The sequence below is a fragment of the Strigops habroptila genome, chromosome 7 (genome assembly GCF_004027225.2).
Source record: "Strigops habroptila isolate Jane chromosome 7, bStrHab1.2.pri, whole genome shotgun sequence".
Taxonomy (NCBI): domain Eukaryota; kingdom Metazoa; phylum Chordata; class Aves; order Psittaciformes; family Psittacidae; genus Strigops; species Strigops habroptila.
This window is the reverse complement of record NC_044283.2, coordinates 38,743,604-38,760,680: the sequence shown is the minus strand read 5'-3', so window position 1 is coordinate 38,760,680 and position 17,077 is coordinate 38,743,604. Positions and strand designations below refer to the sequence as shown.

General features: G+C 38.9%; 1 protein-coding gene across 3 annotated transcripts in view; it reads left to right on the top strand.

Annotated features, from left to right (window-relative positions):
• Positions 1-14,358, top strand: part of GALNTL6 (polypeptide N-acetylgalactosaminyltransferase like 6) — a 477,061-nt gene extending 462,703 nt beyond the window's left edge. For all 3 annotated transcript variants that reach the window (XM_030493369.1, XM_030493368.1, XM_030493370.1), the window contains one exon: positions 4,868-14,358. In XM_030493369.1, coding sequence (XP_030349229.1) covers positions 4,868-5,035 — 168 coding nt within the window. In that variant the 3' untranslated portion in view covers positions 5,036-14,358. The remainder of the gene's footprint in view (positions 1-4,867) is intronic.
• Positions 14,359-17,077: the final 2,719 nt, after the last annotated feature.

Sequence of the window (17,077 nt, the reverse complement as noted above, 5' to 3'; positions counted from 1 at the left end):
CTTCTTGCTTTAAAACCTTTCTGATTTATCTTTTTGCCTAGCCAAGCTGCAAGGAAGAAGCTTTCATACCTTTAGCACTTCATTGGAGCTTAATGTAGCCAGTTCATAAGACAAAATGCAGGTCTGAAGCTGCCCTCTCTAAGGCTCATCACTTTTGATGAGGACAGAATATAGCAGATAACTAAAATAAAAATGACTTTTGAAAAAAATACACTGTGAGTTCTATTAAATTCTCTGCACAGCTTCATTTTTAATTTCCAGAAGGCTGACAAGGCTCATACAAAAATTCTCAATGCAGGGCAAGCATTTCTGTCTCAACAAGAAACACCACAAAATTTTGTTATGATGGAAGTACTGACACAGTCTTAACTGTAATACCAACCTGACAGCAAGCTGATTAGTTTGCATAAACCTTCAAATAAAGAAACGGCATTGGAATAATAGAATTATGTATACATGGTTTTCTTTAGGCTTAGTTTTAGTTTGGCTACACAGTAAGTGTTTTTTATTGTTTTACATAGTCTATTTCCCCAGATACAGAGCAGATTTACGTTAGAGGTTTTTGGTGGTACAGCTATATCTCCAAAATGCTGGTGATATAATCCTTATCTAGTTTTGAAAGCATCTTGGCAACAGAATTTATAGTGGTGTCCCCTCCAAGAGAAAGAACATAAATCGATCTTATATTGGTTTAACTCCATCAGTACTAGAGCCCTTTACCTAGAGGATGATATGCTACTAAAATTGCACCCCAAGTAAATATGAGTAGTCGTCTGGTTAAGCAAGAAGTGTCTCCTTTTAAAAAACAGAGAGCAAGTCAGCATCTCTGCTCTGTTCTCTGCACCACTTACTGACACTGTAACTTCCTAATGGTCATGTATCCATCCTGCAAATAGTTCTTCCCATGTTTTAGGAAAAATTACCTTGTTTGTCACTATTTTATAAGCTGCTTAATATGAAGAGTTTCTTACCATGGTGTCATACTGTTCCTATAAAACTAGAAGATAAAAGGTTTCTATTGTTTTAAGAATGAGTCTTTTCTCATAATCATTTGCATCCTTGAGCTGTAGGTAGGAAGAAGCTAGGGCTCTGATGTGATTACAAAGTGCTGCAAGTACAATTTGAAGCCAGGCAGTGTTTTAAGATTCCGTATTCTTATAGCATAGAAACCCTAACAACTTGTATTTGGATACTGACAAATAAAAACAGCTTAAATATTTTAGTGGCAAGTAGAAGATATTAGTATTTTACTTTGGGTAAGGAGGGCTCTTCTGAAAAAAACATCCAGTTTATTCCCATTACCTGCACTTTGTTTCTCATTGCAGTGCAGTCTCAGAGTGTGCAAACTGTATTCTTTACAGATGAATGAAACCAAAACCGCCACTAATAGACATGTCAGAAAACTATTCTTACTCCCATACTGCTTGAACTACATCTGAGCCACTATTTGAAAGTCTAGTAAGGCTGTGATATTAAGTAATCAATTCTTTAAGGACCAATCCAAAATATTGGTCTACAGACAAGTATACCTGTAAGTAAAACCCTGTAAAAAGCAGTGGAGTAGAATAAATCCAAGTAATACTGTAAAAACTACTAAGGGTTGGAAATAGAAGAAAGTGAGTTTAATACTGGCAAAAAAAATCAAAACATAATGACACCATAATGGTGCTCCCATCAGTGATAGGAGCAATGTGAGAAATTAGAGAAATGTAAAGAACCTGAAATTATTAGAGATTTGGGAGAATAGTGGCTTCTCAAGCTAAAGCCATTTCCTTGACTCTGAGATTCCTAAGCATGCCAGAGCCAAAGTTCAACAATGCCTACAATTTCCCATTCCTCCCAGTGAAGGAATACGGCTCTGGTTTTCAATGTAGCACCATTCTAGGTTGTCAGGTAATACATTGGTTGTGATAAAGTATGATTCAGTTTATGTGCCTTAGTCCCATTAGTGCTATTTGTAGAGTGCAAGTATCCAAGAGAGAGCTGATTTAGTATGTCTTTAAAAAGAAACAATTGTGCGAAATCAATTTCATTATACGGTAATTCTACCCTGAGCCCAGTGATTATGATAGACGCTAGACTGACAACATCAAAAGCTGTGCCCAGAACAGCATGGTTTGCTCGTGCTCTCCTGACTGCTTCAGGGACAAACTGTAAGAGCAAGTTCACTGTTCACGCAGTAGGTGCATAGATTATTTCCTCAGACAACCAAAGACATGTCATTGTGATAGTGCCTGTTATCATATGGACGTGTCCTACTGAAACTGTGCTGGGGCTACCAACTAATTTCAGATAAACTACTGCAGCCACCAGCTGATAATGACTTCCAGTTGCTATTGACCTTGGCCATCGTTATAGCAGTGACCTAGAAGAAATGAAAGACTCTGTGCCTCATTACCAATCCCCTGAACTGTCAAGGCCCATTATCTTATGGAGAAGTTTCTCCTTCTGCAAATAATCTTCAGGCCTGCCTTCATGCAGAAGGAAAAAAAGAAATCACTCTGCTGTTTTCAGATTTCAGAAGTGTCTCCACAAGAGCTCTTCTGTTTTTTTAATATTAGTGTAAAGAGGAATTTATATATTTCTCTTGGAAAGTTCTTTCTGGCATGCGTGCAACTGTTACCCCTTAAAGTCCTGAGCCTGTTTCCATTGAAATTCGTGACAGCAGCAGGCTTTGACCTTAGGTCAGCGTAAACTTGAGATAATCAATTAATGGGTCTTTGCCAGAAGTTTTTATGGAGTGGTAACTGTGTCCGTGCTCTTAAAAGACACTCTTCTTTCCTAATAACCAGACCTTCTGAAAGAAAGTGCCAACAATGCTTCACAAAAAATGCATCCCCTGGATATTTCTGTGAGAAGAAAGACCCCTAGGTCTCTTTGGAAAGGCTGGAGTGTTTTTCATAGCACGCTTTTTCTGTACTGAAGCTGCTTCCTTTCTTCCTGTACCAGCTATCCTATTAAAGCTTCTACTATTCCAACTTTGACTTCCTAATAGCTTGGCTGACCTTCATGCCCAGCTATAAGGCAAGGAAAAGAAGATGCCACCTTTCTCCAAGGCCCCACAGCAGGAAGGGTGGCCATGGCGCAGTCAGTGTGTCCTGATTTTGGGCAGTCCCAGGACAGGAGGGGCTGGCACGGTGCAAATGGGTGCCTCACCACCCCACAGGATTCTTAGGAGATCTTGCAGGCCCACCTCTTAGTAGGGACCTGACAGTCATTTGTACATGGCACAGTTAGCCCCTTCTTGCAAACTGAAGTATCCTACCTGCTTCTCTCATAAAGCAAAATGGAGCATGATGGAAAGGCCTCTACACATTTGGTTTAGTCCTGTCAGCTTTGATGGCATCCCTCTGAATTACAATCTTTTGTGTGTGTTTACCCACTGTTTGGGGGAAGGGCAGATGGTGGAGGTGAAAACCAGTGTTTGCAAAAGGCAGATGTAACACCAGCACCCTCAGCCATAGCACAAGATGCTTTTGACCTCTCTCTTTGCTGCATATGCTGATACCAAAAATAGACATTGTGCTTTACCAGTGTTTTGCAACCCACAAAATCAATCAATTTCATCTTTTCTAAATTAAAAGAACAAATAAACAAACAAACAAACAAACCCTTTATTTTTCAAAAGTGTTTTTAAATAACTACTATTTCTTATTGGTTTATTGTGTCATTTATTTTTGTCTTCAGACTTCTTTGTTGAATGTAGGGTATTTTTAGTTAAAGAGAAGTTTCTGTATGATTATGATTGTTGCTCAGCACTCAGAGCACTTGGGTGAGTTTTTAATCAATTGCAATTTGACAGGTTTCTTTTTCCCTCCCCTTCTCACAAACTCAGCAAGCAGGCACATCCTGGATTAGTACTAAAATACTGGCAAGGCATGTTTGGCACAGAGGGGAAAAGCTTGGATGTGGTTTATGTGGATGTGGTAATCTCAAATTTATTTCAATAGATACAGTAAATGTATAGTCCCTGCAAACTTTTAAACCATCTAATCACTCCTACATCTGTCACTCTCAAACACTTGCCTACATGAACTAAGTACGTTGAAACTACCCAACCCACATATACCAATTGCTCGTCTGGGTAATTTATGCTTTACCAAATATTCTCAGTCAGGTTACTTACAGTTTGCTACAGTTTGTGAAGCAAAATTAATAAAGATAATAATCATAAATATCCTTTTGAAAGCAACTTAATCCATGCTTATCCTCCAAAAATCTCCCTAGGGAGCTAAAACAGTGTTAGGATTTCCTTCTTATTAGGAGAGAATGTATTTCAGCAGCAGGTCTTATCAAGACCATGGGCAGTCTGCATTTCAGTGGATGAGAACTAAGATCATCAGTCTTGTGTCCATCTGTCCATCATACCACTTCAGTTAATAATTCATTTTTAAGATCTTCATCAGGTTGAAGAGCATCCATTTTCCAGAGAGATTGCTACAGATTCTCCTGCCCAGAGAAACTGCCAGAAACAAATCCAAACAAAAAGAAAAAAAACCCAAAACCAACCCACCACTTTTCAGGTTCAGACATTTAAATAGGCTCCAGGCAAGCATATGATATGCAAAGATTATTTAAAGACATTCTATTTTTTCATTATATTATGTGGTTGTTAGTTAAAGACCAGAAGATGTCTCCTTGTTCTTTCTTGAATCCTCTATTTCATGAAGGATAATAACCCAAGGGAAAAAAACCACTCATTCTCTATAGCTTCCTAATAATAGCTGTGGTTATTACACAAGGTTAGCGCACAGGGACCACAAAATTATTTCAGATAGAGCTGTGTTAATCCATGTTCTGTAAAATGAGAATACTTCCAATGACTTGGCATTTGCTACTTAATTCTTTTTTTTTTTCATTCCTGTAGGACAAAACTTTGTTCCATCTGGTAAGCAGCAGCTGCATAGATTGCAACCCAGCCGAGAAGAAGATTTTCATGAACAGATGTGATCCTTTATCTGAAACTCAACAGTGGATTTTTGAACATATTAATAAGACTGTTTTAGAAAAATTTAACAGCAAGGCCAGTTCCTAGGGAAAAAAAGAAAAAAAAAAGAAAAGAGAAAATTAAAAAAAAAAGGAAACGATGAACACACCTAATTCCATACAGACTGCAGACTACACTTTCGCCAGCATCTGGGTCAAAGGAGTCAGGAATTAAATTTCCTAGACCCAGGAAATCTGTTCTGAGGATTAAGAAAATGCCACAGCAAGAGCCAGTAGGCTGTCCTTGTGGATGTACAGTATCTGGAGAACTTGGCCAAGAGCCTCACCAGATGCTGCTGAGAACTTCAGGCTGAAAATTCCCTTGCTGGTCGAGGGAAAAACTTTGTTTAAAAACTATTTAAAAGTACTCCAAGTTAATAAAGTAAAACAAAACTTCAGTTTCTCAGGTCAAATCCTGCTGTAGTGAGTAGCTCAGAACAGATGCTATAATTTGGGATGAGTATATCGTGTGCATGATGGCTAGTGGAACCTGTAGAAATACCAGGTTTTAGAATTAAACGTGCTGGTAGAAGAATAATGATGTCCCAGCAGTCCCTAGACAAGATATATGCTCTGTTGACATTCTCTTAATAAAAGGTTGGGTTAAGCAGGTTTAACCTTCAGAACTGCTGCAATTAATTTTAAATACCTCCCTTTCACATTCCATTCATTACCAAAATAGGAACGTTAGAAATCTTAGGGTCTAGGATTACATTGTAGTGAAGCATGAAATAAACTCTAAGGTTTTGCCCTCACATTTCCCCCCTTCAGGAAAAAAGGTAAAGCAATCAAATTTCTATACATGGTATATTTAGCAATTGAGTTTCAAATCCCATTGTCATACAAGGTGACTTTTTTTTTAGTGACAAATATAACAGCAGCAGCTGCAGCATAATGGAAGGCTTGTGGACTAGCTATCTTTTCTAAAGGTGGAATCTTTACCAAACTATAAATTAAATTGAAAATAGGCTGGGGGTGGGGGGGAAAATTGGGAAGGTAGGAAATAATTGCATGCTGAACTAGGTTAGTCAAATTAACATTGGTACACTGCCATCACCTAAAAAGTGTGTTGACTCCCTGCGGTGCAGCTTAAAAGATCTTGCAGAGATGTTGTAGTGCTCTTGACAGATGGGAGTGGAGAGAAAAGTTGACATGGAACTAGTTGGGTGGTTTCAGAGTTTTTGAAAACTCACATGAACTTCCCGGAGTTAGCAAACGAATGCTATTATAGGTCTCCTGATGGAAGAAACAAGAAGTGCAAACAAGTCAAATGTTACAGTATTTTGGTACTTCAGGCACAGGCACAAGTCAAGGTAAGACAGAATTCTGTCACACTGATGATCATTATAGCCTGTGATGTCCCTCAGGCCCACCAAGCTGTTGGCATGAGAGGCCTCTAAAACTTGTTTGGAGGTCTATGGTTCTTCTCAGTAGAAATCACTTAATACTGATATGTGGGTACTGATTGGTAGGTTTGGGATTTTTCAAGGTAAGAGCAAGTATAAATTTATATCAAGTATGTGGCTGGTTTTTACTTGAAATATGAATTTACAGATGAAAGCACCATAATTGCAGATAGATCACATCCTCTGTGCTGTAACAGTGCTTTCAAGTTCCAAAAATATCATATGTTATCAAGTTCCTTGTTCTGATTGCTGGAGAGGTGGCTGACTAACCAGAATACTGATGTGCAGTCTACCCTCACTTGAGGGATTAAGGTGACTGTGTTTTTGTTTATTGCTCCTTAAACTGTGTTCATGCACAAAAAGAGCATTGATTGCATCCAGAGGATGGTTCTAGTACCAACAACTATGTACTATTTTATGGCAGCAGCTTGTAGTTGTAGATTAAGACCCAAACTTGTAGGTCATAGGAACTTCTTAGGAAGGGAATGAGATCCAGTAGCATTCAGGGTGCATGCACTTGGACAGTTGTGAAATGTATCCATACACTGAGCAATTGCTGCAAGTTAGTGAAGAGGTCTTTCAAATAATCTGAAAGAAATATGTCTATAGAGATAGACTTCTCATTTTATGATTTTAAAATACACGAGCTTGTTTAGGTATTGTTTAAATTTAATTTGAAGATACAGTGCACTCAGGAATGGAAGCAGTAAGGCTAATCTATGAGGATACTTCAGGTTTTTTGGCTATCAGTACACAGAACCAGACTAGCCACTGCAGACTGTCAGCTTTCCCTGGTACAGCATTTGCAGCATCATTTATTTGCTGCCTGAACATGAGGAAAGAGGATTTGGAAAAAGAAGAAAATGGCTGCCTACAATGTAAATGCAGCCCTCAAACTACTGATTGTAACTGCCCCGAACTGTCAAAGTCCTGGAAGCAACACCGTATGCCCAAAATAGAGAGGCAAAGGAGAGTTGCTAAACCAGCTAAGCAGTTTACCAGCACAGGTTGGTAGGGTTGTATCATTCAGTGTCTGACTGCATTTCAGTGGTCTGAGTTTGAAACATCTAATGGGAACTAGGCTGTTGTTGGAACAAAGAAATCCTATATCTTTTACAACCCTTAATGAGTAATATTACACAGCACCTTCTACTGCCAAAAGAAACCTTCCCCTTACTCAAAGCTGGACACTAATTGTAAGCTCTAGCAGTCCTTGTCAGAAAACAATCCACATAATTTATATTCAGATGTTTGGGAGGAAGGGAGGAAATATGATCTACATATGTGTGTTTTCGAGTTTTATGTAAGCAAAAACGTATAAAAATATAAGAAAAATATATTGGAGTTTGTTGTGGGTCAACAGTGAGCAACTGTTGATCGGTCTGCAAATATAAAGGTTAAATGAAAGTCTATATCTTGAGGAAAGTTGAATGAGAACTTGCCGCAGTGAGTGAGGCATAGAAACACACACACACATATATGTGTGTGTGTATATATATATGTATATGTATATATGACCAGTGGAAAGAGGTAGGTGGAGGAAAGAAGCTTGTTTTCACTTCATGGGCTGATGTTTCAAATGTTTAGTATAACCAGAACTGTGCACAAAAAAAAAAATTACAGGACACATTAGACTTCTAGTGAAGACAGTTATCTCACTGTTTTCAGCTTAAGCACATTACTCTTTTTTAAAACTGAGACAAAAAAAGCTAGCATGCAGCTTCACCAGAGACAGCTGTAATCCTCCTACTATGGGTAGAAGGTAGCCCTAGGGATAGAGTGCTTCATAGTTGTTCTCCTATAACATTTGGGATGATGGATTCACAAAATGGTTACGACTTCCTAAGCACAGGACTCCTTCAGCAGGAAGTTTTATTAATAATAAATGATCATTTAAAATTAAATCTCAATTAAATTCTGTCTTGGGTGTTCTCCAAAGCTTTCCACTGATAACAGTACTTCATGACTAATTTAACATTCAGAATTTCTTTAAGTCTTCCTACAAGCATATCTTTTCTACCCAGCAAAGATCTGAACAACTTGATAGGATGGAGAGATATATCTTCCTCACATATTTCACCAGGATCATTTAGCTTTAATATGCATCTCTTCAAAAGACTTTGAAGTTTCTTCACAGAACTTCTTCTTTTAAATACCCAGATAGTTCTGAACATATGTTGAATCTAGTGCACAGGTAGCATTAACTGATGTGGGCTCATAATTTCTGTTGAGCTATACTGATCTGCCCCAACTGATGATTCGCTTCGTTTTTTTCAGTTAATTATTTTATGGTGAGAAGGCTTTAATCAACATGCCTGAAGATCTTTGTATCTTAATAGTTCATCATTACCTACCCTAATCTTTTTCCGTTTCGAGAAAGAGAGAGGAGATGACTTTCTGTGGCCAGCAAACTACTACTAGAGGAAAGATCAACTGGAAAAGCTGGAATAAGCACTTAAGTGCAACTAAAACTCTAAAATCACTGCATATATGCCAAAATCTAAACTAAAGAGAAGCCCTGGGGGAGAGGGCTTAAAGGAGAGCTGAGGAGGAAGACAAAGCATTTCACCTCTTGGAGAGCAGCCTTGTTGCAGAGGCACAATCAGACTTCACTTCTCATTGGGCACAGTCTTATTTCAGAAAAATTAAATTGCTTTAGAATAACTGTTTCTTCAACAGTATGGACGTGTTAATGATATAATGCATGCTTCCTGAGTGGTATCAGTTTATGAACAAATGGTCTGTAGCTGCTGAACTAGGTCTTCATGATAAAGATAGACTAAGCTTGAAAGAAAGCTGACAAGCACGTAACAGCTTTTGATTACTGGCAATTTACCAGGCATCAATGTCTTCATGACCTCAGTGAAACAGGATGCCACAGAAGATCGTAGAAGAAACGTATATAAATAGCTCAACCAAATTGATTTGGTGGGTTGCAGCTCTGTAAGAGTGGCTGTCACCTTTGTTGTTTTGGTTTGGTTTTTCTTTTAAAAAAAGTCATCATACTCAGAATTCATTTGCATTTTTACTGCTAACTTCTGCAAGGGACTGAGTGGGACCCTTTTAACCTCCCCAGACAGATTAGTGATGGAGCATTTAGGAAGGCAGTACTGGGAGGCTTTCAATGTGGCTGCCACTAGGGCTGTACCCATTTTCTGTTTAAAGAGCATCTTTAATGCCCTTAGCCCAGTGCTTTTCTAGAGAACACAAGATGTACCTTAAAAAATATATGATAGTCGATTTGTTTTGTGGGTTTTTTAATCTATCAAGATTATTAAGGAAATAATTTCAAAACCGTTGAAAACAAAAAGCTGATCAGAAGTAGCTTTTTCATAGCTGGTATTAGTATTATAAAGTTCATTAATTCATTTGTTTAACCCCCTTCCAAATCTGTTCCATACATCCCCTTAGAAAAAGCACAAGGGTCCAAGAGTGCTTTTATATAACATTCTGAGGATCTTTCCTGTCTGAAAGTTTTGAAAGAACTTTCAAAAATTAGCAAGCATAAGCCAAAAGGTAACAAAAAGCCCACAAGAAAAAGTACCAGGCTATTATGTCTTGTGTACCAAGAGATTTTGCTAAATTTCTTATTCTAAAATAGTACCCATTGACTGGAAAAATTTAGATGAATAAATAATATAGTTTAGTAAATCTTTAGTGGATAGTGCTATTAAAGACTTCCAAAAAAAAAAAAAAATCAAATTTTAGTGAATCCATTATAGTTAGTTGTTGGCAAGGGGTTTTTTAACCACATGTTGTAGATAAATCTGTCCTGAGGTCTCTTGTAATCTCATACTTCCTTCTTATGCTTCTGAATGCACTGGAGAAATACTAAACAGTGAGGGGGAAAAAATCTCTAAAACTATTTAAAAAAAAAAATAAGCAAACAATAAGAAATGCATCTTTAGCTAGAGATGAACAGAAAAATGCATCACATTTCCAAAGCTTCAGCAGCATTCAGAAGGTGTGTTTGCTCTGTGCAGCTTTCTATTCTATCAGTGTATCGTTAGTATCAGTGGTATTACTCCTGAGCCAGGACTTCTGAAAATCATGTGCTGTCATTTGGCACAGTAGGTGGACAGCACGGTGCCAGAGGAAAAAAAGGGAAAAAAATCTACTTTCTAGGAACAGTTCCTGAAAAAATTGCATTCAAACATTGAAGTCTGGTGATGCCTTTAGAGTTTTAGCTGTTCATAAGGTTTCCATTATCTTAGTATTTTTGTCTTTCTTACAGGCCCTGGCGGTGTGGTAGGTGCTTCAGTGGCCCTTACGAAAACAGTGCAGGCAACAGGGGAACAAACAGGACATGGGTTAAAATAGTAAGAATTTATGGTTACCAAAAGGTGTCATGTCCACAGCACTGACAAGCAGGTTAATTATACAGAAAGAGAAGTTTGTTTCTTTTGTGAGACCACTGTGGTAGATGTCCAGCTTTACAGAACATATGAATGAGAAGGTGCCTTGCAAAGCAGGCAAGCAAGCAAGCTTGTACTCGTCAGAAGATGTAGAAAAAGTCACAAGGATCCATTTTAAAGAAGTAGATGAATAGGGTATTTAGATGGATACCATGGACAATGTAAGGAATGTGAGGGGAGCTGCAATGAAGCAAGTCTGGTGAGCAGTGCTATTTAAAAGACATTAAGGCATAGGAAAGGAAAACTTGGTTCTCATTAACCTTAGCCCTCATTAACCTTGGCAGTATCCCTAATGCTTTGTCAAAGTATTAGTTGATTTAATTAAGTTAATCCTTCACCTCCCCCAGTAAATGCTTGGGCTGGAAGGAATCACAGCCCAAGCAAACTTCTGTTGATCAACCCAGAGGATCTAATTGGTACAAAACACCGCTAGGCACAGTTTAGCCAAAAACCCCAGCTGGCACCAGAACTAAAACAATATTATCAGCCTGAAAGATTTGTAGGCCTCTGGCATCCCTCTGTGAAAAAAAGTTTCATTTGCCTAAAGGAGTGATTGATGGTAATGATCCTAGATTAAGAAGATCAGGAATCATGAGCTTTTGCAGAGGTGAAAGGCCAAATGGTGAGATTAGAAGTTGGCAGTTTAATTGAGAAAGGAAGGAGGAAATAGGTAGTAGAAGGGAAGAAGTAGGAATCTGGTTTAATTCTGGAGATGAAGGAAGCATGAGCTACAGAGGTCAGACACTGATAATTTTGGATACCTCTTCTTATCATGTTTATTTCCATCACAAATATTCAGGAATTGAGAGGCAATCAGTCCTCCTACAAAGGACTTACTTAATTTTAGAATAATGAGAACTGCATAATCTGAAATGTGTTGATCATTAAATATAGGAGTGCAACTGGAGCAAAGCTTTGCTGGATACCAGGCCAGCGCTGAGTTTTACACCAAAGGCATGTATGTGTGTTCCTGAGGCTATTTTGTGGATAGTGAATAGAAGCAGAATGTTACAGTCACTGGTTTACCTCAGATTAATATTTCTCAGCATCTCAGGCTTTTTTGAAAGAGGAGAAGTGTTTAGCTAAATTTTCCAGGAAACACCAACCCAGATCAGTACAAAGTAGCTCTGCCTACTGCTTATGTGGATCAAGACAACTTATGTTTCTCTTCAGACACCACATACAGCTCTTAAAAAAAGGAACACTGTGTCTCTGCCTTCATGAATCCTTGCAGCGTTCACCGTTTTTTATCCATTTCAGCTATTTTCTTTATTCTTTTTGCTGTTTGGTGTTCCTTCTGCTGGCTCCCCACCTGCAGGATTCTGCCAGAATGCTGGTCCTCTTTCTTCCCTCTTTTCTGTTTTGTGCCAAGAGGTGTTTCTGCTGTTGCAGATCCCTTCCTCAAGATAAGAGTGACTAAAGCTGCTTTGATCTTGACTTGGCAGAGCCACAAGCTCTTCTGCCTCGGGGTGCTTTGCTTGCTTGTGCAGAGGTGGAGGGAGAAAGGAGAACCTGAGAAGGGAGAACTTCTGTCCTTATGAGTCAGTCTCACTACAGATTTTGTCTATAAAAGAGTCATCTTTGAGGGAGAAAATTGCATTGGTGATCTACTTCCTCACCCATCTTCAAAATTCAGTGCTGCCCAGAGAGGGGAATATGTAAGAACAGACAGATCTTATTCATTGGATATACTTCTTATGAATGTTTAGAACCAGCTGAACTTAACCTTGGCAAGCAGGTTTTTAACTTGTGATTATCCTTATTGAGTTAATATAGATACAAGAAACTGAGTTGGAATTATATTAAAATGTCATTTGTATAAGTCACCAAGGGTTTGTAACAACTTTAATTGAAGGAATTATTTCAAATCTGAAATGGATATGTAATCTGTGATGAACGCATGATACAGGTTAACTTCTAGTCAAGTTGCAGAGAGTCAGCAGGGCTTTTTTTACAAAACCCCAAAAAGAGAGAGATTGTCCAACATGCAGCAGCTTTTGCTTTCATGGTTCCAGTTTATTCCCCAATATTTCAGCAAAGTTAATATCTATAAAATTATGTCCTAATGATTCTCATTATCAAAACTGCATTTGCAGAGATGGCAGTAAAACATACCTTTTCTTTCCTATTAGTAGAGAACCCCTTCATTTGTTTCCTATTTGTATTCATACACCTCCAGAGTAATTCATTTGTAAACAGAACACATGGATAGAAGTTGTACCCTGTCCCTTCACTAAATGAGTTCCTAGGAAATCAGAGTACCAGTGTGAAGGCTGTACAAATGCACTGTTGAAAGGCTTGTCAGGCAAGGAAGAGGGATTTCATATAGAAGGAAAATAACCCCCCCCTAAATAACAAACTTTATTTCTGTCATATCAACCTCCAAAATTGCAGCTACTGCTCTACAAGGAAACATATCATGGTAATCTAAACCTGGAAGGATAATGATGCTTCGTCAGGGCTCTGCTGCCAGTTTTCCATAGAAATCTGAACCGTGGTGGCTATATAAACCTGTTCATTGGGGTTGGAAATGATTTTCCACAGTTGCTGTCCCTGCAAGGGGCATATTCCTTCCAACTTTGGCCTGACCTGCATTTTTCCACCTCAAGCTCTATTGGCTGAAGTAGCTTGGTATTGCCAAGCTCTCCACATGATGTAGTCCATTGCATATCTCTTCATAGCAGTCCAGTTCACAAAAACACACACACAGTTTACCACACATTAAGTAGCAAAATAGGAATTTGCGGTCCCTTCTGAGCCTCTAAGGTGCTTTTATTCAGCAACTAACCTTTCTGGTGGTCAGAGTGTTTTCCAGGCATCTGTTTCCTGCAGGTATCCTGCAAAATATCAAATTCTCTCACTTTTCTGAGAGTCTGGAATTACAGCCTTTGCTCGCTGTTAAACAACATTCAGGACAAAACATTCCCTGGCAATTCAATTATTATAAACTATTTTGAAAGGGCCAAGAAAAGCTGGAGACAACTTTGTGTAATCTCTATCCAATGTGCTAGTAGGCAGGCAGCCAGTGATGAGCTGGGCTGATAGGAGATCAATCAACGAGTAAGACAGAGTTGTCTTAATTTTCTGGGAATCAAGGTCAAATTTTTGGTTATTGTAATTTAGGAAATATAACTCTCTGAAAAAAATTGGGAAAATATTTTCAGGTGTGTGCATAAGTATTATACAATAGACTACAATTAGTAATATATACATTATAATAAGTAAAATGAAAACATACACTTCTGTGCTGACTAGTCAGAGATAGTTGGCTTAGATGTTATTAAAAAATGGCTGTAGAAACTTTGACCAACTTACTGATGCATTAAAATAATGTTTTCAAGACATGTTTAAAGGATTTACAGGGAACCCATGCCTGTAGATTACTAGGCTGTAATTAAGAAACTGAATTATGGAATAAAAATTGTATACCTGTCCTATTTTATATTTGGATGTACTACGTTACAGAATACAAAGTAAAAGATTGCTGAAGTGCACTTTCAAAATAAGTTACCGTGATCTGAATGAATAAATACCTCTCAGAAGCCACAGCATTAATCGTTCTATTTGTTGTACATCTACCGCTGCTAAAATAACCTGTTGTGTTGAGTGAGTGGAGGACCAGGCAAATCCACCCAGCCTCAGGGCTGCCCGGGGCCATACGGCTGCTCACTGTTCCCACAGTCCCTAGCCACATCGGCTGTGTAATATCAGCAGAAAGAGAAACCAAAGTCATCTTCTCCAATGAAGAGCACTGTTAGCTCTGGTAACACTGTAAATCATATTGGATGGCCACTGAAATAAGAGGCAAATATAGAAGGGAAGTCAAAACAAGCGTATACACATCATAGGCCTCAAGTGACAAATACAGAAGCATTGAAAAAGTCAGTGAGGACTTGATCCTAGTAAAATGTCACGTAAGTAGAGATTTAGTTGTCCCCTTTCCACACCAATAAAAACCCAACATACCTAGAAATTCTCAGTGCCACTGGTTCTTCTATCTACAGCTGATAAGATATGATATACCTCATCTTCCTAAACAGGATTAGCCTACTGAAAGAGGGTACCCACACTGCAGAAGTTTAGTAGTCATAGAGGAACAGTGAGTCAATCATCTGCAAAGACTAGGGAAAGAAGAGTTGCTTCTTATCTATTCTTTCTCTTTAAATGAATGATTTTTCTTTTTTTATTTGTATCTCTTTAAGCCTTGTAACTTAATTTTATACATACCCATACATTTCAGTTCTTCAGTGCTGTACCTCTGCCCTAAAACTTTCAAATCTAAACTACTTGCTTAAATTCATCCCTGACATCCACTGCATATGACAGAGTTGTGGCAGTACTTAACTGAGCTCTTTCTACATAAACTATTTGCTACATAAAGTTTCCAGCCAAATTGTTGGGGACTAATTCCTTACAGGCAGTTCTTCTACTAAATAAACCTTGGTAAATATTTTTCCAGAACGATGATAAACTGAAATGGTGATTATAACAACAAAACAAAATACAAGTGAGGGGGATTTTATGAACAACAAAAACTCCTACCAAGTGCCTAATGAAGATAGAGTCACATTACAGGCACTACCTTTGGCAGGGGAACAACAAAGAATGAAGGAAAAATATTATGAAAAGAACTTTTCATAATATTATGAAGTGCTTTAAATACATCAAAAACAATTAGGCATTACTTTTAACATAGCCTAAACGCAGTAAACCAGCAGAGGATTTTCCCATTTGCATCATTTAAAGCTCACAGCCTGAAGAAAGCATGATGTATAAAGAGACAGGATAGTCTTATGTGAATTGTATATCAATTATCTAATTACCCTTGCTAACATCAGGTGCAAAGCTTCAAGGAAAAAGCTTTAATGAGCTTTTGCAGGTAAGGATACATCAGGAGAGTAATAAGACTTGAAGCAGGGAGAAAAGAAAGGAGACAGGATTGTGTCTTGTTCTGAAATGAGTGGCTTGTACCTGGTTGCAGGGAAGAGCGATAGGCAGGAGTTACACAGCAGTTACTAATGCACATTTATCAACTAAATCCACAACATTTCAGCACAGGAAGATGGACAAGGAGACTGAGTGGGTTTCTGCTTTGACTTGTCTTTTACTTCAAGGCTGAGAAATTGCCATGCATATTCCTGCTGGTCTGGAAACAGAGGAGCATCCAAGCCTGGCTCTCACCTCCTCCCCTGCTGCCTGTGGATAGGAAAGGGCGAGAGCAGTTTGTGATCATCCCAGCTGGTCAGGAAGGAGACTGCTCTGACAGAGGAGGTCAGCAGCAGCTACAAGATCTCAGCCTTCAGAGACATCTCCATGTTAGCAGCAGCTGGTTGAAAGCACTTGCTGAGTGCAACCACCTACAGCCTGAATTTCCATCATGAAAAGCCTGTGACACCACCAGCTCATGCCATAGCACTACACATTAGCTGCCTCTTAGCTCAATGGTGGCACTTACACCACTCCCTTCTTCTCTGATTGGTAATTCCCTGCGCCAGTTAAAGGCATGTTGCCTGTCTGCACAATTGGTAATGCTGTGAGCTCTGATCAATGCATTTGCCCCAGCTGGGTAGGAGGGAGACACATCTGGTCAGCAGCAGGGTCTCCCCCTTGGTTTTGAAAGGAGATTGTAGTGACCTTTTCAACTGGAGGCCTTGAGAAACGGATACAGAAGAGGGTGTTTAGTGGGGTGCTCATGTCTGGATGTGTTTGGTTAATAAATTTATTTGGGGAGCTTTTAAGGTGAGGGGGGGAAAATCAGGATTTTTTTTTTTATGTGTTTTTTTTCTCTGCCTAAGTGATTATTAAGTAATATTTGCCACTGGTTTAGTTAAATGAGTCTACTGATTTAGAACTAATAAGCTGTGTTAAGGAAATTCCAGGGTGAACTTTCATTCTGGCAGGGGGAAGCGAAACTGACAAGTAGAGGGAAAGTAGCTCCCAACAGCCAGGAAGACAGACAGACAGACAAGTGGGAAGAGCTGAGAAAGCTCAGGCCTGGGGACTAATCCCAGGAGTAATACCTGCACTCTGATAACTCACAGCCTCTTGCTAAAGAGGTTGGCTCAGTAGCTACTGCCTGAACTAGGTGAGAAGATAGGCACTGTAACTAGATCATTTGGTTATCCTTATCTCCTCAGTGCTTCCCAGAGCCTAAATTGAGAGCAGGAAGCCAGTCGACAGTGCATCCCTCCAAAGTGCCTCCTTAGACCACCCCACACACTTCAGGTGTCCCAAGAGGGTCTATGCTGGCACCAGCACAGGAGGCTCCAG